The sequence below is a fragment of the Salvelinus fontinalis genome, chromosome 8 (genome assembly GCF_029448725.1).
Source record: "Salvelinus fontinalis isolate EN_2023a chromosome 8, ASM2944872v1, whole genome shotgun sequence".
Lineage (NCBI taxonomy): Eukaryota > Metazoa > Chordata > Actinopteri > Salmoniformes > Salmonidae > Salvelinus > Salvelinus fontinalis.
In genome coordinates, this window is record NC_074672.1 from 17,531,480 (window position 1) to 17,557,585 (window position 26,106).

Here is a 26,106-nt window from a genome sequence, read left to right on the forward strand (position 1 = left end):
CGTAAAGGGACAGCAAATCAAGCTCAGTACAAAATGGAAATGCAAGGCAAAAATGCCGCTTTTGAAATAGCGATAAATACTGACATAGTAGAATAAGAATTGTAATCACGTTTGGAAGGCTATAGTACTGTGCACTCTTACATTGGAAATAACTTTTTAAGAGTATTGTGGCCAAACCTCTATGTATATGCTGTCAAATGTAGTATGGTTATTTCAGGCTCTTGTTCAAGACACACTGATGCTTTCAACAAAGCCAAATTACCTGAGAAGATCTGGAAAATAAAAAAACCCTGATCAAAGAGACATTGACAGTTTGCTAAGATCAATAGCTTGCCTCACCATTCTTACCCCCTATGTTGATGGAGACAAAGAGGTAAGGCTCTATCTCATTGCCCTCCAACTCTCCCACCCTCCCTCCCCTTCCTCTCTGTTTCCTCTCTCTAGTCTCAGTAGGAAATCACGCAGTTCATCTCGTCAGCCAGCTCCTCCTCGAAGCGTCCTATTGGCTGGCCCGCCGAACGGGTCAGCAGGTCTGTGGCTGCGTTCTCCATCTCATCAATGGTCATGTTACATGCGTCCGCGATCTCCCGCTTGGCGAAGTTCACAAACTTTGGGTCTCTAGCATAGAGGCCCAAGCCTTCCGATATCAGGATCTGTGAGAGAGTAAGGAGAGTTGCGAAACAGTGAACACAAATTTACATTACCTTTTTTTTTTTTTACATTTTAGTCATTTAGCAGACGCTCTTATCCAGAGCGACTTACAGTAGAGTGCATACATTTTATTACATTTTTACACACTGAGACAAGGATATCCCTACCGGCCAAACCCTCCCTAACCCGGACGACGCTATGCCAATTGTGCGTCGCCCCACGGACCTCCCGGTTGCGGCCGGCTGCGACAGAGCCTGGGCGCGAACCCAGCCCAGCCTGGGCGCGAACCCAGAGACTCTGGTGGCGCAGCTAGCACTGCGATGCAGTGCCCTAGACCACTGCGCCACCCGGGATATCTCTCTCTCTCTCTTTCTTTCGCTCTCCCACCTACAGCATACAAGTGTTTATTAAATAAATAGACTAACTGACACTGTAGGTAAATTGAAATTCATAGCAAAGCTATTTTTGAGGTGAATTACTGAGGCTTGGAGTGCTCTTGACTTTTCCATGCACTATTACCCTGATAAGTACCGCATATCCTAAGCAGTATGTAGCCTTGGGACTTTTATCTTACTCTCATCAGGACATACTATTTCATCCATCACTTACCGACTCCACCAGGCTGTCTGCACTGCCCTTCTCTATGAGGCTCTGGCTGATCTGGGAGGGCACCCTGCCATTGGTGTAGCTCCTGTTCTGGGGGGTGGGCACAGGGAGTGTCGGGGCTCCAGGGTACCAGCCACTGGGCCTGGTTGCAATAGCAGGGAGGCTGGAGGTGGCCTGGGTCCTGTCTCCCCACACCTGCTTGGTGCCCCTGGCTTCATCCACCAGCATCAGAGGGGCGTAGAGCAGACGCCCTCTCTTTGCTGCTGCTGCTGATGCTGCTGACACCCCTGCTCCTGGCGTCAACCCTGCATGTCCTCCTCCGTTGTTGGCCCAGGAGGCAGAAGACATGGAGGAGGCACTGCTGCGGCGGGAGTCAAGGGTCTGGAGGAGGATGGAGGACAATGATTAAAATCTTGATTTCTATTATTACATTCAAATGCTTTCAATTCCAAATTTGGCACCAAATCAAAATGTGTCTCTGATTCATGTGAGCATTGGTTGACTATTCTTTTGCATGTGTCTGTGTCTTACCAGTCTGGATCTGCATGGGGGCGAGTTACTCTCGTACGTGCCAGGGATGGGGATGTCATCCGCGCTATGCTGTGCCCTCAGACACTGGATGTTAAAGGAGGGCGGCTTGCGACCTGGAAGGGAAAATACATGGAAATGTACTAAGACGATCACTGGGTGTTTCTAGTTCTACTGATTCTACTGGTGTTGAGGAGAAAGACTGAGACCGTGTGATGATTACCTGCAGGAGTGGGAGGAAGAACACGTCTCCGGACATACTGCTCCAATCCGTTACCGTTTCCATTGTAGCCGTTTCCATTGTATCCATTTCCGTTGTAACCGTTGCCAGTGTAGCCACTCATGCTACTTCCGGTGATGCTACCTCCATTCACACTACCTCCATTCGTACCGCCATTGTAGACGTTCCCATTCATGCCGTTTCCATTGGCGTAGGGCACTCCTGCAGCTCTCCCATTGGTGAAGTTAGGAGTAGGACTCTGCATGTACTCTGATGGGATAGGGGATGCTACAGGTTGCTCTTGATACACATGCCTGTGAAGTTGAGGGAAAGGGAACACTTATGAATACACACACACACTCTGACTCTTCAACCCCTTTCACCCAGATCCTCTTCTCTCCATTTTCCACTCACCCGTTGTTTGTTGGCATGCCCACTGGGTACTGTGGGTAGTACACCTGCTGTGTAGTGGACGTTTCACCTCCTCTTCCCTCCATCAACGGCTCTGGTTGAGGTGGGGCAGGGGCTGCCTCTAAAACTATTTGAGGTGCCTCTGGTTCTGGTGGGGCTAACACTATTTGAGGTGGGGATTGAGTAACCACCTGTGGTGGAGAAGCAACATTTGGTGAGGATGCAACTGGGGCTGGTTGAGGCTGGGATGGGGCATTTGGTGGGTTTGCGGCTGGTGCTGGTTGGGGAGGTGATGGATCTTTTGGTGGTGATGCGGCTGGGGCTGGTTGGGGCGGGGCTGGTGTGTCTTCTGGTGGAGGGATGGCCTCAGATCTCGTGGGCTGTTCCATCACTACATCAAAGGATGAGAGAGCTGATTCTAGTTTCTCGCTGACTGACAATGGCTGTTCTGTGACCACGTTGCTGGATATTGTGGGCTCGACGAAGGGCTCCATGAAGATAGTGGTGGTGCCCTCCTCTATGGCAGCTGGCATGTAAGTGGTGGATGGAGTACTTGTGGCAGAGGTGCCAGGATCTTCGAAAACGTTGTCATTCTGGAGGGAGGGGGAAACAAAGAGATTTGCTTTAATATACAGTCAACAGTTTTTTGTTGTAAATATTATAAATATTTATTATGCTTACCTATTGTATGTGATATTTGCTTATTTGAGCAAAGTCAAACACAGAGAACAGACCAATCACTTCAGTATATACTGTTTTGATACACTAATGACAGTCTATCACTTACCTTGAAGAACTCTTCATCCAACTCTCCCTCCACACCCTCCTCATCCTCTCCCTCCATTGCCAAGGCCAGATGCAACTCTGGGGCCAGTGCCTGCAGTGACCTGAGCCCTGCCTGACACACAAACACACACAGTGTGATACACAAACACACACACAAAGACACCAAACAGTAGCAACACGTTGTGGTATCCCAGGAGGTCTACACCGGGGGATGGTAATAGAGGGGAGGTACATGAGGTGACGTTGGCTCCCTCTGCTGGGAAGACGGGAGCTGGGCACCCCGACACAGACAGCTCTAAGTGGAGGTAATTAGAGGAAAGTGCCAACCAGCCGTGGAGGCCAAATAAAAGGAGCACAGTGGCACACCGTGAGAGAGAATGGGGAGAGACCGACACCAAATGAAAGGAGTGAAGAAGGACCGAGCCAAACCTCAGTGATTTTCTTTGTTAACCTCTCTTGGGTAGGGGGCAGTATTCTCACGTCCGGATGAAAATCGTGACCAAAGTAAACTGCCTGTTACTCAGGCCCAGAAGCTAGGATATGCATATAATTGGTAGATTTGGATAGAAAACTCTAACGTTTCTAAAACTGTTAAAATTATGTCTGTGAGTATAACAGAACTGATATGGCAGGCGAAACCCCAAGAACAAACCATCCCCCCCAAAAATAATCCAGCCTACCACTGTTTTCAATGGCTGTCACTTTTATTACAAGGCGAAATCCTCCCAGATTGCAGTTCCTAGGGCTTCCACTAGATGTCAACAGTCTTTAGAAAGAGTTTCATGCTGGTTTTAGGAAAAAATGAGCCAGAAACTGTAGTTATTCTAGGTGGCTCCCATTTTGGCTGTAGTGTTTCCAAGCGCGTGGAAGAGAGTGCGTTCTTTGGTATTTTTTTTCGTTAAATACAATAATGATTCTCCGTCTTAAATTTGATTGTTTATTTACGTATTAGGGTACCTAAGGTTTGATTATAAACGTTGTTTGACTTGTTTGTAAAAGTTTGATGCATTTTGATGGAGGAAAACTGGGTGGATTATTGACTGAAGTTTTTCTCAGCTAAACTGAGTTTTTATGGATATAAAGAAGGACATTATCGAACAAAAGGACCATTTGTGATGAATCTGGGACCTTTTGGAGTGCCAACAGAAGAAGATCATCAAAGGTAAGGCATTTATTATATCGCTATTTCTGACTTTCGTGGCGCACCTGCCTGGTTGAAATATGTTTTTCATGCTTTTGTATGCGGGGCGCTGTCCTCAGATAATCGCATGGTGTGCTTTCACCGTAAAGCCGTTTTGAAATCTGATACAGCGGCTGGATTAACAAGAAGTTAAGCTTTATTTTTGATGTATTACACTTGTGATTTTATGAAAATTAAATATTTATAATTCTTTAGTTTGAATTTTGCGCTCTGCAATTTCACCGGATGTTGTTTTCTTTATTAGTAAAGTTGTTTTTGTGGACTAAAGCCTCCCTGTCTCTGTGTCAATCTCTCCACGCTCAACCCAACACCCCACGGTTTACCACAACGTGTTAACTTCTCTAGGATAGGGGGCAGCATTTTCACGTTTGGATGAAAAGCATACCCAAATTCAACTGCCAGCTACTCATCCCCAAAAGATAAGATATGCATATTATTAGTAGATTTGGATAGAAAACACTCTGAAGTTTCTAAAACTGTTTGAATCATGTCTGTGAGTATAACAGAACTTATTTAGCAGGCGAAACCCAGAGGACAAACCATTCAGATTTTTTTTTTTTTGAGGTCACTCTCTTTCAATGGGTTTTCATTGGGAATACAGATTTCTAATTGACCTTCTTGCAGTTCCTACCACTTCCACTGGATGTCAACAGTCTTTAGAAATTGGTTGAGGGTTTTTCCTTTGTGTAATGAAGTACAACCATCTTGAACGAGGGTCACTGGAAGTGTACTGTTAGTTAGAGACGTGTGACCAGAAAGCTAGCTACACTTTGTTTTAATCCTGTATTAACCTGTTGAGGATAGAGGGCGCTATTTACACTTTGGGGAAAAGTCGTGCCCAATTTAAACGGCCTCGTACTCTATTCTTGCTCGTGCAATATGCATATTATTATTACTATTGGATAGAAAACACTCTCAAGTTTCTAAAACCGTTTGAATTATATCTGTGAGTAAAACAGAACTCATTTTGCAGCAAACTTCCTGTCAGAAAGTGAAAAATCTCAATTCGAGGCTCTGTTCCAGGCCCTCCCTATCATTTGCTTGAGATTTATGACTATACATGCACTTCATACGCCTTCCACTAGATGTCAATAGGCTGTGAGAGGTGGAATGGGGTCTCAATCTCTTTCTATGGTCAAAAGAGACAGCTTGGAATGACATGACCCCACAATTCGTTTGTTCAGGAAGCGCATAAAGGTCACCAGTATTGGCTTCTGAAAAGCAATCGTTATAGACGTCTTATATCTCCGGCTTTGATTTTATTTGATAAATGTAAAAATATCATCGTAAAGTATGTTTTTTCAATATAGTTTTATTAGATTATTGAACATTTTTCGGGAGTTTAGACGTGTTGCGTTCTTTGCGTTTGGTGACGAAGGAGAGTTTAGCGCCACTTGGCTAGTTTTGCTTGCTCATTCGAGAGAGAAAAATGGTATTCTAAAACTAAACAACGATTGTTCCCGACAAAGGACCCCTTGTACAACATTCTGATGGAAGATCAGCAAAAGTAGGACCAATTTTATGATGCTATTTCATATATCTATCGAACAAGTGTACTATTAGTTTGCGCCCAGATTTTGGGCACTCTCTCGCCATAACGTAAGCTGCATGTCGTAATGAAGTTATTTTTTGAATTCTAACACGGCGATTGCATTAAGAACGAAGCTATCGGGCCTCCCGGGTGGCGCAGTGGTCTAGGGCACTGCATCGCAGTGCTAACTGCGCCACCAGAGTCTCTGGGTTCGCGCCCAGGCTCTGTCGCAGCCGGCCGCGACCGGGAGGTCCGTGGGGCGACGCACAATTGGCATAGCGTCGTCCGGGGTAGGGAGGGTTTGGCCGGTAGGGATATCCTTGTCTCATCGCGCTCCAGCGACTCCTGTGGCGGGCCGGGCGCAGTGCGCGCCAACCAGGGGGGCCAGGTACACGGTGTTTCCTCCGACACATTGGTGCGGCTGGCTTCCGGGTTGGAGGCGCGCTGTGTTAAGAAGCAGTACGGCTGGTTGGGTTGTGCTTCGGAGGACGCATGGCTTTCGACCTTCGTCTCTCCCGAGCCCGTACGGGAGTTGTAGCGATGAGACAAGGTAGTAATTACTAGCGATTGGATACCACAAAAAATTGGGGAGAAAATGGGATAAAACATTTTTTTTTTTAAAGAACGAAGCTATCTTTAATTTGCTGTACACCATGTATTTTTCAAAAATGTTTTATGATGAGTATTTAGGTATTTCAATTTGGTCTCTGTAATTGTTCTAGCTGCTTCGGTGCTATTTCCGATTGTAGCTGCAATGTAAAACTATGATTTATACCTCAAATATGCACATTTTTCGAACAAAACATAGATTTATTGAATAACATGTTATAAGACTGTCATCTGATGAAGTTGTTTCTTGGTTAGTTTGGTTGGGTCTTGGTTAGTTTGGTTGGTTTTGTGCATGCTACCTGTGCTGTAAAAAATGTCTGTGCTTTTATATTTGTATTTGGTGGTGAGCTAACATAAATATACGTGGTGTTTTCGCTGTAAAACATTTTAAAAATCGGACATGTTTCCTGGATTCACAAGATGTTTATCAATCATTAGCTGTATTGGACTTGTTAATGTGTGAAAGTTAAATATTTGTAAAAAATATTTTTTGAATTTCGCGCTCTGCCTTTTCAGTGGAATGTGGGAGGAGTGGCGCTAGAGGAACCCCTGTCCTAGACAGGTTAAACACAGATCATCCCGTCTTCAATTTTATCAATTATTTACGTAAAAAAATACCTAAAGTTGTATTACAAAAGTAGTTTGAAATGTTTTGGCAAAGTTTACAGGTAACTTTTGAGATATTTTGTAGTCACGTTTCACAAGTTGGAACCGGTGTTTTTCTGGATCAAACGCGCGAAATAAATGGACATTTTGGATATATATCGACGGAATTAATCGAACAAAAGGACCATTTGTGCTGTTTATGGGACATATTGGAGTGCCAACAACAGAAGCTCGTCAAAGGTAAGGCATGAATTATATTTTTATTTCTGCGTTTTGTGTCGCGCCTGCAGGGTTGAAATATGCTTCTCTCTCTTTGTTTACTATGGTGCTAACTCAGATAATAGCATTGTTTGCTTTCGCCGAAAAGCCTATTTGAATTCTGACATGTTGGCTGGATTCACAACCAGTGTGGCTTTAATTTGGTATCTTTCATGTGTGATTTAATGAAAGTTTGATTTTATAGTAATTTATTTGAATTTGGCGCTCTGCATTTTCTCTGGCTTTTGGCCAAGTGAAACAGTAGCGTCCCGCCTAAACTCAGATTTTTGGATATAAATATGAACTTTACCGAACAAAACATACATGTATTGTGTAACATGAAGTCATATGAGTGTCATCTGATGAAGATCATCAAAGGTTAGTGATTAATTTGATCTCTATTTTTGCGTTTTGTTACTCCTCTCTTTGGCTGGAAAAATGGCTGTGTTTTTCTGTGGCTATGTACTGACATTACATAATTGCAAAGGTGTGCTTTCGCCGTAAATCCTTTTTGAAATCAGACATGTTGGCTGGATTCACAACAAGTGTAGCTTTAATTTGGTGTCTTTCATGTGTCATTTCATGAAAGTTAGATTTTTATAGTAATTTATTTGAATTTGGTGCTCTGCATTTTTACTGGCTTTTGGCCAAGTGGGACGTTAGCGTCCCACATATCCCAGAGAAGTTAACAGGTAACTGGTATACCTGGAGTGAGTCTTTCTTGTCCTTTCCCTTCTTCTTCCTCTCCCGCTCCTTCCTCTTGCGGAACTTTTTAAAGTAGTCCTGGATCAGGAAGCTGGCATAGAACTTCCCACAAGTCACCTCTTCCCCTGAGTCAGGAAGAATCGCAACAGAGGTGGAGAACAGGGAATAAATACATCTTAAACAAAGGGAGGAGGCAAATGGGAAAGTGATAGAGACGAACGAAGAGAAAAAACACAGACAATAGGGAGATACAGAAAGAAACCTGTATTTCTGTAACTTGAAAATGCATAAACTACCATTAGAGTGGTCTGTGTGGTTATACGGTAGCATACGGTAATATGTCTGTCTAGTTGGCTGAAATGGCACCTCCTATGGTTTACCTCTAGGGGGTGGAATGACCTCTTCAAGGAGCTTGGGCTTAGTGCGCTTCCATATCTTCTTAATGATGGCCCTGAGCTCCTCGTTGTCCTGGTCAACAGGCCCTAGTGGAGAGACACAATAACTTTAAAAACATAGGAGTAAAGGCCGCAAGCACCACTGCACTAAATAATAATGTGTGAATGATACACTCTGTGTATGGGACCTGACTGACCCTCGGTCTTGATCTTGAGGGAGGTTCTGACCAGTGCAAACAGGGTGGCATTGAAGGTGACTGTCCCGTCGCTGTGCAGTGGCACGTTCATAGCAACCAGCCTCTAACAGGACAAGCAAGCAGATGAAATAGAGTCAATTCTCACTGCACAATATCTGACATATATCAAACATTTAATTATATAAATATTAGAAGTTAATACGTTTATTATAATTTAATTTATTCAACCTTTAACATTAAAATGTGATCTTCCCTACCTTACAGGCCACACGATGGGGGCACAGTTTGCCAAAACCAAGGGGTGGCTGGATCCTGCGCAGCATAGTGACCACATCGATATGTTTGATTCGACCCCTGCAATACAGACAAAAACAGCACAATTAAAGGACCAAATGGGGGAAAGGGATGGACGAGAAGAGAGTAAGAAGTAAAAGGAAGATAGAGGACAGAGATACAGAAGGGGTTTCCTGAATAAAGCCCATATCCCATTTATCCTTTTTCAATTTGAAAAGAAAAATCTAAAAGCGATAGAGAGAGCGGTCTCTTACGTCGCCTCTGGGTCATAATCCGACCAGACTCGTTTGAACTCGTCCAGGTGATGAGTTCCCAGTACAGTCCAATCTCTGGTCAGGTACTCAAAGTTGTCCATGATGACAGCAATGAACAAGTTAATGATCTGAGAAGAGGAACACAGAGTGTTTCAATCACAGCTGGTCTGCTTCAGATTGGCTGCAATCAACATATTTTTAATGAACCTTTATGTACACAAGTTGGTCTCATTGAGATGAATTTCTCTTTTGCAAAAGACACCTCCCACAGACAGTTGTCTCACCAGGAAAGCGCAGAGCATGAAGAAGCTGATGAAGTAGATGTAAGCCAGGTTGCTGCCGCACATGTTGTCATCCCCGGGCTCAAAGTCTGACTCAGGGTCACAGGGTCTCCCTGGCAATGCTGCCAACATGATCTCCTGCCACTGCTCTCCGGTGGCACACCTGCAGGAAGAGCACACACGTTAGGACTAAGGAAAGGAAAGTTGACACAGGAGGGAGAGGAGAGGAGAGGAGAGGAGATGAAAGGTTGTAGAGAAGAGAGGAGAGGTTGAAGAGAAGAGAAAAATAAGAGCAGAAATAGAAGTGGAGAGCTGGGGGAGAAAAATAGACTGTGGTTGAGCTTCTAACTATCTACTATTTACCTCTCTTTCCTGCAAAACTCACCTGAAGAGCAGCAGGACAGACATGAAGAACGTCTGGAAGTTGTTGTTCCTGTTGATATGTGAGTTGTCATCTATAGCAATCTTTCCAAATGTCTGCAAAAGGTTAGAGCATAGGTCATATTGTCACCAGCTGCATTTTAAAGACTTAAGAAGGTGATACAATGAATGGGAGGAGACCCACCTGCATGCCGATCACAGCGTAGATGAAGAAAATCATCGCAATAAGTAGACCGACATATGGCAAGGCCTGTGAAAGAGGGGGAGGTATAAACATACATTTTATTTACCAAATCTAAATTATACACCAGTGTCTGTCTGTCTCTCTGTCTGTGTGTCTTGACATCTGTTTGAACATAGCACTGACCTGGAGGGACTTGACAAAAGTCCAGAGGAGGGTTCGAATGCCCTCCCCCTTGCTGAGCAGCTTGACCAATCGCAAGACTCGGAACAAACGAAAGAATGTGATGGACACTTTTCCGCTTTCCTTCTTGGCCCCGGGCGGAGCTCCGGGTACGGCTACAGCTGCAGCTTGGGCTGCGGCCTCGATTGCCTGGAGAGAAACACCAAGGTTAAGAGAACAGCTGCTTGTTTTCACACTATTCATGGGGAGACAGAGGAAAGGAAACATGCTATTTTTTTCAAATGAGAGAGAGAGAGCGAGAGAGAGAGCGAGCGAGAGAGAGAGCGAGAGAGAGAGAGAGCGAGAGAGAGAGCGAGAGAGACAGAGAGAGAGAGAGAGAGAGAGATGTCTTCCTGTCGTGGTCTTACTTCAACATCCTCGTCTCCTCCCTGGATTGATGAGAAGTATCAAAGATACCAGAGACAAGAAGAAAACAGAAAATACACATAAGATATAATTTAGTATTTGACAGAACATACACACAAGCTTTATAAAGCTATTTGTTTGTTAAACGGAGATGTTACAATGAATAACTGTACACAAATCGTTTTGCAGGCCTATATTGCAAGAATTTTCAAGTATCACGTTTCCCTGACGTAAAGAAAATGGTTGAAGATGGAAGAGATGAGGAAACATGAAGCAGCTAAAGGAGAGACAGAGTACTCACACTCAGCTCTGAGACCACGATGTCTAGCACACTGCCCACAACGATCAGAGCGTCAAAGGAGTTCCAGGCATCAATGAAATATTGCTGGATACACAGACACACACAAACACCATCAATAGTATGGAACATTAGAACATGGTATTGGAACATTAGAAAATGGTATCGGAACATTAGAACATGGTATCGGAACATTAGAACATGGTATCGGAACATTAGAACATGGTATCGGAACATTAGAACACTGTATCGGAACATTAGAACACGGTACCAGAACATTAGAACACGGTACCAGAACATTAGAACATAGAACATGGAACATTAGAACATGGTATTGGAACATTAGAACATGGTATCGGAACATTAGAACATGGTATCGGAACATTAGAACATGCAATCGGAAAATTAGAACATGGTATCGGAACATTAGAATCTGGTATCGGAACATCAGAACATGGAACATTAGAACACAGTATTGATATCAAAATGTGTCCAGTGAAAGCCTGTTGAACTCACATGTGTTCTGAGAGCCAGTAGCTTGATGACCATCTCTATGGTAAATAGTGCTGTGAAGATCAAGTTGAGGATGTCCATCACAGAGTTGAATGTTTTAGACTGCTCATAATGCTGCAGGGGGAGGACAGAGACACATAGCAATACATTTCCATTCATTTATTTGAATTTGAATTGATCTTCCTCATGATAAACTATGTAAAATATTTCCAATCACTTTCTAAAAAACGATTTACAATCTTATTCCTGTTGTAATATACATGATGTGTACATTATGACTGGGCGTAGTAGGAACTGCAGTATTGTACCTGCACAGCCAAGGTGAGGGTGTTGAGAAGAATTAAGACAAACATGATGTACTCAAACTGGCTGGAGGCGATGATCTTCCAGAACTTCAGCTGGGACGGGTTTCTGGGAATGTAGATCTTGATGGGCTTGGCTTTCAGAGCGTACTGTACACACTGTCTCTGTGGAGGGCAGGACAGGAGACACAGGGAAGGTGGGAAGTGAAGTGAAAACTCGCAATCTCAGTAGACTGAAGGGCTTTCGGATGATAATAAGGTACAGTAGCTTTGTGATTATGATGAGCGTCGTAATAAGTTATTCAAGGAAAATCACTAACTTGATTTTTGTTCAGTTCGCAGTTTTTGAACTCAGATTCTCCCTGTTCACGGAACGTGATGATGACGAAGCCCACGAAGATGTTCATCATGAAGAAGGCGATGATGATGATGTAGATGATGAAGAATATGGAGATTTCCACGCGGTAGTTGTAAATAGGGCCGTGGTTCGCAGCATTGGCGTCGATGGCCTTGTACAGCAGCCTACGAGTTTATAATAAGAGAGATTTAAACAAGAAAACTGCTTTACTGAATAAACGGATAGTCATCATATGTACTAATGCGTGGTCTTGGTACTCACTGTGGCCAGCCTTCAAATGTAGACACAGTGAACAGGGCCAGCATGCCCTGCAGCACATTGTCAAAGTTGAATTCACTGTTTTGCCATTTCCTCTCTCTCACCATAGGGTGATTCATATCCCCATCCTTATACACCACAAACGTCCCCCTAAAACACAAAACGCACGCACACACACACACAAAGCTATGCTTATTGGTAATCAAATATAGTATGTAATGACAGGAATTTGAGTGAGGCATTGGCTAAGAGAAAGACAAAACATAAAGTCTTACATGCACTCATATGGAGTGTGTTTAGCTTCATCGGTGCAACTGTAGAATCTTCCCTGTAACACACAGAGCAGACAAACATTACTTTATAACGAGAAGACACCACACAAAGTGTTTTCAAAAAAGCAATGACCAAGTACCTTGAAGAGCTGCACTCCAATACAAGCAAACATGAACTGGAGGAGCGTTGTGACGATCAAGATGTTTCCGATGGTTTTGATTGCCACAAACACGCACTGCACTACATTCTGTCAACAAAAGCACAGACACAAGAGCACGTTTGTACAGTTATTTGAGAGAGAGAGAGAGCGAGAGAGAGAGAGAGAGAGAGAAAGAGAGAGAGAGACAGAGAGAGAGAGAGCGAGAGAGACAGAGAGAGACAGAGAGAGACAGTGAGAGAGATACAGAAAAAAGAAGGAACAGCATGACAGAAAACAGCTCATTGGGATTGAATAATCCATAGAATCTAACCACTTCTGGGAAAATTGGAACACACTAAACAAACAACAACACAAAGAGCGATCTATCCAAAATGGGGATGTATGGATAAACCACTTCTCCGATCTTTTCGGACATATAAGAAAGAACCAAGAGCAAAAATATATACATGATAATTTACAAAATGTACAATCAGCTATTAACGACTACTGGACAAAATAAAAACCCTCCAACCCAAAAAGTTGGTGTTGATTGTATACTAAACAAAATGCTAAAATATATAGACCACAAATTCAAATGGACTATTCTTAAACTCTTCAACATTATCCTCAACTCTGGCATCTTCCCTAATATTTGGAACCAAGGCCCAATCAACCCAATCCACAAAAGTGAAGACAAATTTGAACCCAATAATTACAGTGGAATATGGGTCAGCAAAAATCCCCAGGAGTATCATCAACAGAAGACTCAGACATTTCCTCAGTGAAAACAATGTCCTGAGCAAATGTCAAATTGGCTTCTTACCAAAATACCATATGACAGACCATGTGTACACCCTGCACACAATTGTTGACAAACAATCAAAGCAAAACAAAAGCAAAGTTTTCTCATGCTTTGTTGATTTCAAAAAAGCGTTTTACTCAATTTGGCAACAGGGTCTGCTATACAAATTGATGGAAATCAGTGTTGGGGGGAAAGCATATGACATTATAAAATCAATGTACACAAACAACAAGTGTGCAGTAAAAATTGGCAATAAACACATAGATTTCTTTCCTCATGGCCATGGGCTGAGACTGGGATGCAGCTTGAGCCCCACCCTCTTCAACATATATATCAATGAATTGGCGAGGGCACTAGAATAGTCTGCAGCACCCGGCCTCACCCTACTGAACTCAGAAATCAAATGTCTACTGTTTGCAGATGATCTGGTGCTTCTGTCCCCAACCAAGGAGGGCCTACAGCAGCACCTAGATATTCTGCACAGACCCTGTCAGACTTGGGCCCTGACAGTGAGTCTCAATTAGACAAAAATAATGCTGTTCCAAAAAAGGTCCAGTAGCAAAGACAGCAAATACAAATTCTATCTAGACACTGTTGCCCTAGAGCACACAAAGAATTACACCTACCTCAGCCTAAACATCAACACCACAGGTAACTTCCATAAGGCTGTGAAGGGCCTTCTATGCCATCCAAAGGAACATAAAACTCAACACCCCAATTAGGATCTGGCAAAAAATACTTCGATCAGTTATCGAACCCATCGCCTTCTATGGTTGTGAGGTCTGGGGTCCACTCACCAACCAAGAATTCACAAAATGGGACCAACACCTAATTGAGAGATTGCCTGCAGAATTCTGCAAAAAATATACTTTGTGTACAACGCAAAAGCCCAAACAATGCATGCAGATCAGAATTAGGACTATACCCAGTAGTTATCAATTTCCAGAAAAGAGCTGTTCAATTCTACAAACACCTAAAAGGAAGCGATGCCCACACATTCCACCACAAAGCCCTCACCTACAGAGAGATAAACCTAGAGAAGAGTCCTTTAAGCCAGCTGGTTCTGGAGTTCTGTTCACGAACACAAACAGACCCCACAGAGCCCCAGGATAGAAACACATTTAGACGCAACCAAATGATAAGAAAGCAAAAAGATAACTATTTGTTACACTGGAAAGAATCAAACAAAAAACAGAGCAAATTGGAATGCTATCTGGCCCTAAACAGAGAGTACACAGTGGCAGAATACCTGACCACTGTGACTGACCCCAAATTAAGAAAATCCTTGACTAAAATCCTTGATTATGTACCGACTCAGTGAGCATAGCCTTACCATTGAGAGAAGCCGCCATAGGAAGACAAGCTATGTGTCCACTGTCCTCAAATTGAGGTGGAAACTGAGCTGCACTTTCTAACTTCCTGCCAAATGTATGACCACGTTAGAGACACATATTTCTCACAGATCACACAGACCCACAAAGAATTTGAAAACAAATCAAACATTGATAAACTCCCATATCTGTTAGGCGAAATACTGCAGTGTGCAATCACAGCAGAAAGATTTGTGGCCCGTTTCTATGAGAAAGGGGCAACCAGTGGAGTACAAACAACATCGTAAATACAACCTATATTTATCTGTTTATTTGTTCTCCCTTTCATAATTGAACTACTTGCACATTGTTACAACACCGTACATAGCCAATAATATAACATTTGAAATGTCTATATTCTTTTAAAACGTTTGTAAGTGTAATGTTTACTAATGTTTCCCATGTTTATTTCCCTTTGCCAAAGAAAATGGAATAGACAATTAACAATGTAAACGTATGTTTCCCATGCCAATAAAGCCCTTGAATTCGATTGAGAGAGAGAGAGAAAGAGAGAGAGGTGGTTAAAGTGGTCAAATGATTACCTTGAGTCCCTTGGCTCTGTTGATAGCTCGAAGAGGCCTGAGCACTTTGAGTACCCTGAAAATCTTGACCACAGAGATAGCGCTGGAACTGAGAGTATAGGAGAAGCAGATACGAGTGTTGGAATGATCCACACAGCACTTTTCTTGTCTGACCTGCAGAGAATGCTGTTACAGTATTATGTCTATATAATCAGTGCCAATACTGTCCATTGACCTGTAAAGGAACAGCAGTTCATCATCCTTCCAATGTCCCTTTTAGGACAGAACCAATTCAATTCAAACTTTATTGTCTTTGCAAATGGGAAATGTATTGTGTAGCCAGGGTATGTATTTCGTAAGACACAATAAATACAGTATACATAACATTACGCACACACACACACACACACACACACACACACACACACACACACACACACACACACACACATAGACACACAGACAGACAGACAGACAGACAGACAGACAGACAGACACACAGACACACAGACAGACACACAGACACACAGACACACAGACAGACACACACACCGATAGCTGATCAAATCTTACATTCATCTGTATAGCTAGCTAACTAGCTTGTGATGGCCGTTGAGTCGATGGTCCATTAAAGTCTTGGTACAGTTATTTTCAACCAACATTTACTTGGCGATACTTTCTTCATTCTTGATACAGAAGACACCAGTGTTTTGCAAACTTCTGTTCACAGTTGCAGCTGGAATCCAAAAAGCTGAGAATATTCAGAAAAATATTAATTGAAATAGGCCTCCCGGGTGGCGCAGTGGTCTAGGGTACTGCATCGCAGTGCTAGCTGCGCCACCAGAGTCTCTGGGCCCAGCGCCCAGGCTGGGCTGGGTTCGCGCCCAGGCTCTGTCGCAACCGGGAGGTCCGTGGGGCGACGCACAATTGGCATAGCGTCGTCCGGGTTAGGGAGGGTTTGGCCGGTAGGGATATCCTTGTCTCAGTATGTAAAATGTATGCACTCTACTGTAAGTCCCTCTGGATAAGAGCGTCTGCTAAATGACTAAAATGTAATGTAAATGTCTGCGCTGCATGAGGAGTTTCCTCACCATTTTAGCTGCCAGACATCAGGCATTTCACAACAGCTTAGCAGGAACTAGTCATTTGTAAGCGAAACAGCCACATGTAGAATAAGGCGTCACAGTGCGATCCAAACAACACAAACAAAGATTTACACGTGAGAGGCCTTTTCTCACTCTCTACAAAAAGTTAATTTAATATCTATTCTCTTGTTTCTGGAGTTCCAACTGCAAATGGAAACAGAAGTTTATGAGACACCGGTGCCTTCCGAATAACGAAGACAGTATCGCTAAGTAAAGGTTGGTTGAAAATGGTTGTACCATACTGTCAATGGGCCTGCTACTCGACTTCAGGCACAAGCTTTTCAGCTATGCGCCTGAGGTTCGAGCCCGCTTGGCTAATATTCCGACAGATACTCACTGGAGGAAGAAGGACGCGAGAGACACACTGACAACCAGCAGATCCAGGAGGTTGAAGGCATTCCTACAGAAGGAACCAGGATGAAGGAACGCACCAAAAACCGTCACCTGGAGAGGGAGAAAAATCACAAGAGTTAAGAGTGATTCTAAATGGTATTTACACTGCCATGTGCACTCCTATATATGTTTATAGATAGACATAGATATACTGCCTGAAGGAAAGATAGCCTATGCAGATCATTGTCAATTCACAATTAAGTAATTTTCCAAAATGTAGTATAATCCCAAAAGTGCTGGACTCATTTCATCTGCATATCTGGTCAAATTTTACCTTCAGTATGATTTCCACAGTGAATATGGAGGTGAATGCATAATCAGCGTAGCCAAGCATCTGAAGATATAGAAGATATCCTACGTCAGCATCATGACAACAATACAGAAACACTATTTGGTGGTGGAAAGGGAAAGGGGGATACCTAGTCAGTTGTACAACTGAATGCATTCAACTGAAATGTGTCTTCCGCATTTAACCCAACCCCGGTGGGCAGTGTAAGGTGAGTATGAGAACAGCAGTTTTGGTTGAACCCATTGAGCAGTGAGGGTAGATATATGGTAGTTGAGTGAGAGTGTGAACGGTAGTTTTGAATGCCAGTTATAGACTATAGATATTGATTGGGCGCTAGGTAGTGCTTGGTTGTGAGGGCGGACAGTTGGCTGAGTAGATATCTAGAGGGATTTATTTAAAAAATGTTGCCTTACGTTGTTCCTAAAGGAGTGAGCTCTGATTGGATCCTCAGCGGCCAGAGAAATACTACTGGCGATGATGAAGACAAGGATGAGGTTGGTGAAGTAGGAGTGGTGAATGAGATTATGACAGGCCACTCGAAGGCTTAGGGGAGAGGAGAGACCATGCAAGTGATATGGGTGCTCTGAAATGACACACAATTCCCTATATAGTGCATTAATTTTGACCAGGGTCCATAGGACTCTGTGGCTGTGACTTACCAGTTTCTCTTTCCAAGAATGAAGAAGGAGCTCCCATCTGGAATGGGTTCAATCTTCTCTTTTGGAGCGGATTCAGGCTTCACAGGCATGATTCCTAGAGAGGGGAGTTGATCAGATCAGTCGATTTAGAGAGCAATCCATGTGTCACATAGTCTGACGAGAACCCTTCTGAGGTAAACGGAACGACACTTACCCTCCAGACCCTCGATGGCTCTCAACTCCTCATTCTCCTCCCAGTCATCCATCTCATTCTGCACAAGGAAAGAGCGAGCAAAAAAGAAATGCAAACATGAGATTATTTTTTTTTTTTTAAACACTGAGGAGCACAGACACAACAGATAAGGTTGCAGCCCATAAGAGTAGCTGCTGTAGAAAATATTGTATGTATTGGTCCCCTGAAAGAACATTTAGGTACATACCGCCGCATCTTCCTCTTTGTCTTCATCTTCATCCCAGTCCTCTTCATCATCCTTTTTCTCTCTGCAAAACCATTCATTCACCACTTTGTTTTTGTTCACCGTCTACTTATTCTCCTCATTACTGATGCTACTTAGCTATGTCCAGTAATATAACCAGACCATCAAATTATACATGTTATTAGTTTGGCTTCTGTGATACTTACTCTACTTGCTTTTTCCCACCATCGCCACCTGCCAAGTTGTCCACAGCGATAGCCAAGAAGACATTGAGCAGGATATCTGATCAAGAGATATCAAGGAATTGACCAAGAGCTTGACAACATCAGTGAATACCGATCTTATAGAGTACAGTCTGTATTGATAGAGGTTTGTGTACAATCAATGGCTTTGTAGGCCGTCATTGTAAATAAGATTTTGTTCTTAACTGACTTGCCTAGTTAAATAAAGGTTAAATAAAAATAAATAAATAAATAGTACAAAAGCAGATTATATATATAACCAACTCTCTCTGTCTTGGTTAACAGAAAGGATACAGTTGCCTACAACAAAGAGGGAGACGAAGTAGACACACACAATCATCTGTGGGAACACTGGCCCGCCATAAGCCATGATCCCATCATACATCACAGCATTCCAGTCCTCTCCTGTAAGGATCTACAGAGAAGAAAAGGAGAGGGAGAGAGAGTGAAAGAAAGAAAGAAATAGAGACAGAGAGAGAGAGAGACAGAGAGAGAGAGAGACAGAGAGAGAGAGAGACAGAGACAGAGACAGAGACAGAGACAGAGACAGAGACAGAGACAGAGAGAGAGAGAGAGAGAGAGAGAGAGAGAGAGAGAGAGAGAGAGAGAGAGAGAGAGAGAGAGAGAGAGAGAGAGAGAGAGAGAGAGAGAGAGAGAGAGAGAGAGAGAGAGAGAGAGAGAGAGCGGCTGTAATGAAAAGCATGTAGATTTCGATAGTAGTGTGAGGAGTGTTAGAATTCTAAGTCACCTGGAAGCAGGTGAGCAGGGCCTGGGGGAAAGTGTCGAACGTGCTTCTCTTCATCTGAGTCTCATCAAAGTTGAACTTGCCCCCAAACAGCTGCATCCCCAGCAGGGAGAAGATGATGAGGAAGAGGAAAAGCAGGAGCAGCAGGGAGCAGATAGCCTTCATGGAGTTGAGCAGGGAATTGACCAGGTTTGATAGGGCTGCCCAGTGCCTAAACAGGAAACAGGTAGTTTCAGTGTTTGAGGGTAAAAAATCAAGGTATGTAGTAGCCTTCCATACTGAATGCATGCATGAAATGTATCAATTGCTGTGTGACATTCCATATAGTTCTTTCAGAAGTGCGTTTGTATTGCAAAGCAGTGTATTCCGGAAAGATCTGGGACCAAGCTAGCAAGAAAGCCCACAAAGATCTGTGACCAAGCAAGCAAGACCTGTGACCAAGCTAGCAAGACCGTAGGCAATATGAGCAAGACAACACAAACAGAACTGGGACCAAGCTAGCGAGACAGACCAAACAGATATGGGACCAGGCTAGCAGTTACCGACCGTGTCACTTTGAACACCCTGAGCAGGCGGACGCAGCGCAGCACGGAGATGCCGATGGGAGGGATGATCTGCAACTCAACCAGGACCGTCTCCAGGATGCCACCACACACCACGAAGCAGTCGAAGCGGTTAAACAGAGCCATGAAGTGGATCTGGAAACCAAAACTGTACATCTTCAACAGCATCTCCAGCGTGAACAACATCAACAGGATCTTATTGGCCCGCTCTGAAGAAAAGACCAAGGAAAATAAAGGTTATTTCTATATTTAGATATACTTTTCCTGACGTCTATGTTAACATTTCAACCTGCTGAATTAGGGAGAAAATGACCTAGAGAAAAGGAAAGAGGGGAGGAGGACATGCAGAAACAAATAGAAAATAACAGATACAGGTAGGTGGAGAGAGAAAGAATAACAGGAAGAGTTGTAGAGAAGAGAGTGTATCCTGACCCTGCATCTCAGTGAGCCACTTGGGCTGGCCGTAGTGTTCAGAGGCACTGGCTGCAGTGTTGAGAAACACCAGAAGAAGCACCAGCCAATAGAAGTTCTGGGATTTGACTGCTACACGACAGTTCTTCCGAAAGGCGTGGTTCAGTTGGCATAGCTGTTCACTGAGTGAAGTGAGAGACAGGAGACAAGTTATATGAGAAGCGGAAGGGTCAGGAACCGGTTTTGTCAAAAGTCTGTAGTGTAGTGTACTTTCTCATTTAAAAAAAAAACGGAAAATAAAACATTATTGTGTATATTCTTAGAACTGTCATGACATTGCAATGTTGGGTGAGGTTTATGACCCCCCCATAAATAAATTTCCCCCTTTTCTCTCCACTCTACAGACTGGACTCTTGGAAAGCCCTTTGTTAACATAGAGAGAGTATGGTAACATCAAAAGGTTGGGGAATGGAACAATATTTCCCTTTCTCAACCAGTTGAAAGTGTCCAATGGTACTTAAAGAATATGATGTCAGATCAGTTGTTGTCTGGGACATTATATCTGATGATATGACGACATAAATTGTATCTTGGAAAGTCTACACATTCTAGTTATCAAATTCACATGGAATTGTTGCGCAATTTAAATGTTTAAATATGAAACTATTTGTGAGAAGACGAAATCTGATTTTAGTTTCTAAATGAGAGAATTGTTTTCATAAGTAAACTTATGCTCACTCAGTGGCCACTCCCAAGTGAACAGACATTGGTTGGAGAGGGATGAAACACGCCCTTCTCTTCCCCAGTACAAAAACCCCTGTGACCCAATTCATGTTAGACTAAGCAAACCCTGGCTTGTGGTTGCGAACGGTTGAAAGACTACTCTATCTAACAAAATGTACATGAGACCAGATCCCCACGCTGGAATGGTGAATTTCGACTAGACCAGCCAGAATACAGCATGAGCTGATTATGGCAACATTGTATGAACTTTGAACTGTTATTCACTAAAGAATCAATTTGATAAAACAGCATGTCATATAATTGAATCATAGTCAGAGACACAACTGAGCTATCCTACTCAACTTACCAGAAACTGTTGGCCATCATTTTAGCCCTGAAAAAAAGGAGAAAGAAGCATTACATGACAACATTGATAACAATGACATCTAATTAACAAAGAATTAAATTCAAATACATTTGTTTATTTCCTTACATAAGAGATGCGCAGCAGCCATTGTCATCATCTAGATATGCTTCAAATTCAGAGTCTGAATCTGATTCTGTTGAACACATAGCAGAGCCATAGATTAGATCACAGAGAGCCAAGTAGTACAAATCAAATCAAACTGTATTTATCACATGCGCCGAATATAACAGGTATTACCGTGAAATGCTTACTTACAAGCCCTTAAAGAACATTGCAGAGTGAGAAAATATTTGCAAAATAAACTAAAGTTTAAAAAAGTTATACAATAAAATAACACTAACTAGGCTATATACAGGGGATACCGGTTCCAAAATAATGTGCAGGGGTACTGGTAAGTCAAGGTAATTGAGGTAATATGTACATGTAGGTAGGGGTAAAGTGACTATGCATAGATAATAAACATTGAGTAGCAGCAGCATACAAAAAGGTGGTCAATGCAAATAGTCCGGGTGTATGATGAACTGTTCAGCAGTCTTATGGCTTGGGGGTAGAAGCTGTTAAGGAGCCTTTTGGACCTAGACTTGTCGCTCCGGTACCGCTTGCCATGCAGTAGCAGAGAGAGTAGTCTATAACTAGAGTGGCTGGAGTCTTTGACAATTCTTAGGGCCTTCCTCTGACACCACCTGGTATAGAGGTCCTGGATGGCAGGAAGCTTGGCCCCAGTGATGTACTTTGCCGTACGCATTACCCTCTGTAGCCCCTTGCGGTCAGATGCCGAGCAGTTGCCATACTAGGCGGTGATGCAACCAGCCAGGATGCTCTCGATGGTGCAGCTGTATAACTTTTTGAGGATCTGAGGACCCATGCCAAATCTTTGCAGTCTCCTGGGGGGGAATATGTGTTGTCGTGCCCTCTTCACAGCAGTCTTGGTGTGTTGGGACCATGATAGTTTGTTGGTGATATGGACACCAAGGAACTTGAAGCTCTCGACCCGCTCCACTACAGCCCTGTCGATGTGAATGGGGGCGTTTTCTGCACACCTTTTCCTGTAGTCCACGATCAGATCCTTTGTCTTGATCACGTTGAGGGAGAGGTTGTTGTCCTGGCACCACACTGCCAGATCTCTGACCTCCTCCCTATATGCTGTCTTATCATTGTTGGTGATCAGGCCTACCATCGTTGTGTCGTCGGCAAACGTAATCATGGTGTTGGAGTCGTGTTTGGCCATGCAGTCGTGGGTGAATAGGGAGTACAGGAGGGGACTAAGCATGCACGCCTGAGAGTCAGTGAAGACACTTGCCAGTTGCTCAGCGCATGCTCTGTGTACACGTCCTGAGAATCTGTCTGGCCCTGCGGCCTTGTGAATGTTGACCTGTTTGAAGGTCTTACTCACATTGGCTACGGAGAGCGTGATCACACAGAACAGCTTGTGCTCTCATGCATGCTCCAGTGTTGCTTGCCTCGAAGCACGCATAGAAGCCATTTAGCTTGTCTGATAGGCTTGTGTCATTGGGCAGCTCGCGGCTGCTCTTCCCTTTGTAATCCGTAATGGTTTTCAAGCCCTGCCACATCTGACAAGCGTCAGAGCCGGTGTAGTAGGATTCAATCTTATTCCTGTATTGACGCTTTGCCTGTTTGATGGTTCGTCGGAGGGCATAGCGGGATTTCTTATAAGCGTCCGGATTAGTGTCTCGCTCCTTGAAAGCAGCAGCTCTACCCTTTAGCTTGGTGCGGATGTTGCCTGTAATCCATGACTTGTGGTTGGGATATGAACGTACCTCTGTGTGGCCTCTGTGGGGACGATAAAGGTGTTTTTTTCCCTTCTGTTTGCACATGTGACATGCTGGTAGAAATGAGGTAAAACGGATTTAAGTTTTCCTGCATTAATACACAGACAGTAACAGTGAGAAGAGTGGCAGGCCATTATACCTCCGTCCTCGCTGTGTTTATACCAGCCAAACTTCTTCATCATTTTCTTCTTGGCAACAGCAGCACCTTGTTAGGAGACAAAGGAAAGGTTGACTATATGGGTGCCAGGCTGTGTTTGTATGCGTGTGCATTTATTTGTGTGTTTATATGTGTGTGTATCTCAGTCAGTCAGTTAACCATACGTTTGTTTCCTTCCTCATCCACATCCTCGGCCTCGATGAGCCAGTCCATGTAACCACACATATCCTCCTCCATCTGCTTCTTATTCTGGGCGTCCTGCAGCTCTCCACGAGCCACGGCCTTCTCTCGTTCCTTGGAGAACTCTCTGCACACACAGACACACGTACAGACGCACATATAGACGGTCAGCACACAACCTACACTCGGACAAGGCCTTCACACACAAATGTAACAAGACAAACATCCACACAAACTTCCACTCACTCACCCGCTCAACACTCCCAATACAAGGTTGAGAACGAAAAACGAGCCAAATATGACCAGAGAGACAAAGTACACCCAGGGTATTTCAAAGCCAATTGCATCATTCATCTGCAGGAATACAGAAAGAGAGAGGGAGATTAAGGATTGTTAATCGTGCTTCTACATCTGCATTGGGGGTTTTATATACTGGGTTTCTGTATAAGCACTTTATGATAACTGCTGATTTAAAAAGGGCTTTATAAATACATTCGATTGATTGATTGATTGTTTGAGAAACTGTTCCATATTTATGTGACGATAGATCATTTAAGTAAAATTAAATCAGAGGAGTAGTTAAGAATAGGAAGAAAAGTTCTAGGGGTGATTTTCAAAATGACACCCCTTTCCCTATGTAGTGCACTACCGTTGACCAGGGTCCACAGGTCTCTGGTCAAAGTAACACACTATAGGGAGTAGGGTACCATTTATGATGCAGCCAAGAAAAAAAGAGAGTCTGATATTACCCAGTAGAGCACATCGGTCCAGCCCTCCATGGTGATACACTGGAACACAGTCAACATGGCAAAGAATATGTTGTCAAAGTTGGTGATCCCGCCATTAGGCCCCTCCCACGGTCCTCTGCACTCTGTCCCATTGCCCACACAATCGCGCCCATTCCCAGCAAACGCACACGGTGTGGGGTCATCATCCACGTTCAGTTCTGGGAGAGAGGACAACATGAGGAAGTCACTCATCGTAACAAATGTCTTAGTCTTCTTAGTAAAAAGATGGAAATCTCATATAAAATCCAGGCTTCCAAAGCATTAGCTGATCACAAACTTGTATGTAAATAACTTGTTCACCCCTGTCTGCGTACAATGACTCAAATGCAACTCTTTAATATAATGGTAGGATGTGTATGTACAGTACAGTGCAGTATACTTGTTTGTGTTGTAAGTGGAGTTTGTACCTGTGCCCAAGTAGAAACAGGTCTTGTGCATCCTGCCGAGGAAGAGCTCCAGGCCGATGATGGCATAGATGATGATGACAAACATGACCAGCAGACCAATGTGGAGTAGGGGAACCATGGCTTTCATGATGGAGTTCAAGACAATCTGGAGACCTGCACACGCACGCACGCACGCACGCACGCACCCACACACACACACACACACACACACACACACACACACACACACACACACACACACACACACACACACCCACATTCACCCAGCAGAGAGATGGGTTTTACTGAAACACACACACACACACACACACACACACACACACACACACACACACACACACACACACACACACACACACACACACACATGTACACACACACGCAAACCTACTGGGTACGCCAGACACCAGCCTAAGGGGTCGCAGCACCCTGAAGGCTCTGAGCGCTTTGACATCCAGTCCTCCTGGTTTGCCTGCTGCGTGGTGGGCCTCTCCAGGCTTGTGGTCGGCCGTCCCCTCAGCAACCACACTGAACAACCTGCAACAACAGCCGCACAACAACAATACAGCTAAAACACCATAAACAGAATGGAGTGGGTAACATAAGAGGAATGGAGACATGAGCTAGCATACCCGACGACAACGATGACAAAATCAAGCAAATTCCAGCCACTGCGGATGTAGGCGCTAGGGTGCATGACCAAGCCATAGGCCAGGATCTTAGTGAAGGTTTCAATGGTGAAGATGACCAGGAAGACATACTCTACTTGTTCCTGCACTCACAGAGAGGGAGAAGGCAGCATGGTCAAATATACATACTTCCTCATTTGTCCGTTACTGTAATCAGTGAAGAGCAAAGACAACTGTTGGGAAAATTAGGTAAAGACATTTTACAAGATGTCTGTGGATGTTCATAATGCAGGGTTAATATCCGTCTAATATCCAATTCATATGTTATATTCAGGGATGTAATGTTTAATGTTGATATATCTACTGCATGTGGGGTGGCAAGGAAGCCAGGCACTGTCACGTTGATGGCTTATACTCTACATGTATACTTTAGGTCAAAACTAGTGCACAGGAATAGGGAGCCATTTTGGAAGTAGCCAGTCTGTCCTGTAGGTAGTGATTACAGTAGCTTCAGCCCTGTTAACTTACAGCCTAAAACAGGCTTAATAAGCCAGTCACTAGAGCGCTAGTCAGTAACCCTTGGACTAATGCTTCTTAATGCTGCTAATCTTTGGCACCACAGTCG

The 26,106-nt window shown here is 43.7% G+C and overlaps 1 protein-coding gene across 1 annotated transcript in view; it reads right to left on the bottom strand.

Moving 5' to 3' along the window:
• Positions 1-433: 433 nt before the first annotated feature.
• Positions 434-26,106, bottom strand: part of LOC129860769 (voltage-dependent L-type calcium channel subunit alpha-1D-like) — a 32,818-nt gene continuing 7,145 nt past the window's right edge. The window contains exons 4-47 of the mRNA XM_055931487.1: positions 25,485-25,624; positions 25,244-25,389; positions 24,853-25,005; positions 24,407-24,603; positions 23,908-24,011; positions 23,642-23,784; positions 23,460-23,525; positions 21,597-21,663; positions 21,471-21,497; positions 20,402-20,562; positions 19,953-20,178; positions 19,410-19,617; positions 18,956-19,076; positions 18,626-18,701; positions 18,423-18,483; positions 18,197-18,254; positions 18,004-18,097; positions 17,758-17,887; positions 17,330-17,389; positions 17,000-17,106; positions 15,539-15,626; positions 12,825-12,932; positions 12,688-12,740; positions 12,416-12,562; positions 12,117-12,318; positions 11,803-11,961; positions 11,498-11,608; positions 10,985-11,068; positions 10,686-10,706; positions 10,282-10,467; positions 10,099-10,164; positions 9,919-10,010; positions 9,537-9,696; positions 9,253-9,380; positions 8,962-9,058; positions 8,705-8,807; positions 8,493-8,594; positions 8,113-8,237; positions 3,204-3,314; positions 2,420-3,009; positions 2,009-2,319; positions 1,789-1,901; positions 1,261-1,638; positions 434-653 (exon numbers count right to left, since the gene is read on the bottom strand). Of these exons, the coding sequence (XP_055787462.1) occupies positions 447-653; positions 1,261-1,638; positions 1,789-1,901; positions 2,009-2,319; positions 2,420-3,009; positions 3,204-3,314; positions 8,113-8,237; positions 8,493-8,594; positions 8,705-8,807; positions 8,962-9,058; positions 9,253-9,380; positions 9,537-9,696; positions 9,919-10,010; positions 10,099-10,164; positions 10,282-10,467; positions 10,686-10,706; positions 10,985-11,068; positions 11,498-11,608; positions 11,803-11,961; positions 12,117-12,318; positions 12,416-12,562; positions 12,688-12,740; positions 12,825-12,932; positions 15,539-15,626; positions 17,000-17,106; positions 17,330-17,389; positions 17,758-17,887; positions 18,004-18,097; positions 18,197-18,254; positions 18,423-18,483; positions 18,626-18,701; positions 18,956-19,076; positions 19,410-19,617; positions 19,953-20,178; positions 20,402-20,562; positions 21,471-21,497; positions 21,597-21,663; positions 23,460-23,525; positions 23,642-23,784; positions 23,908-24,011; positions 24,407-24,603; positions 24,853-25,005; positions 25,244-25,389; positions 25,485-25,624 (6,087 nt within the window). The 3' untranslated portion in view covers positions 434-446. The remainder of the gene's footprint in view (positions 654-1,260; positions 1,639-1,788; positions 1,902-2,008; positions 2,320-2,419; positions 3,010-3,203; positions 3,315-8,112; positions 8,238-8,492; positions 8,595-8,704; positions 8,808-8,961; positions 9,059-9,252; positions 9,381-9,536; positions 9,697-9,918; positions 10,011-10,098; positions 10,165-10,281; positions 10,468-10,685; positions 10,707-10,984; positions 11,069-11,497; positions 11,609-11,802; positions 11,962-12,116; positions 12,319-12,415; positions 12,563-12,687; positions 12,741-12,824; positions 12,933-15,538; positions 15,627-16,999; positions 17,107-17,329; positions 17,390-17,757; positions 17,888-18,003; positions 18,098-18,196; positions 18,255-18,422; positions 18,484-18,625; positions 18,702-18,955; positions 19,077-19,409; positions 19,618-19,952; positions 20,179-20,401; positions 20,563-21,470; positions 21,498-21,596; positions 21,664-23,459; positions 23,526-23,641; positions 23,785-23,907; positions 24,012-24,406; positions 24,604-24,852; positions 25,006-25,243; positions 25,390-25,484; positions 25,625-26,106) is intronic.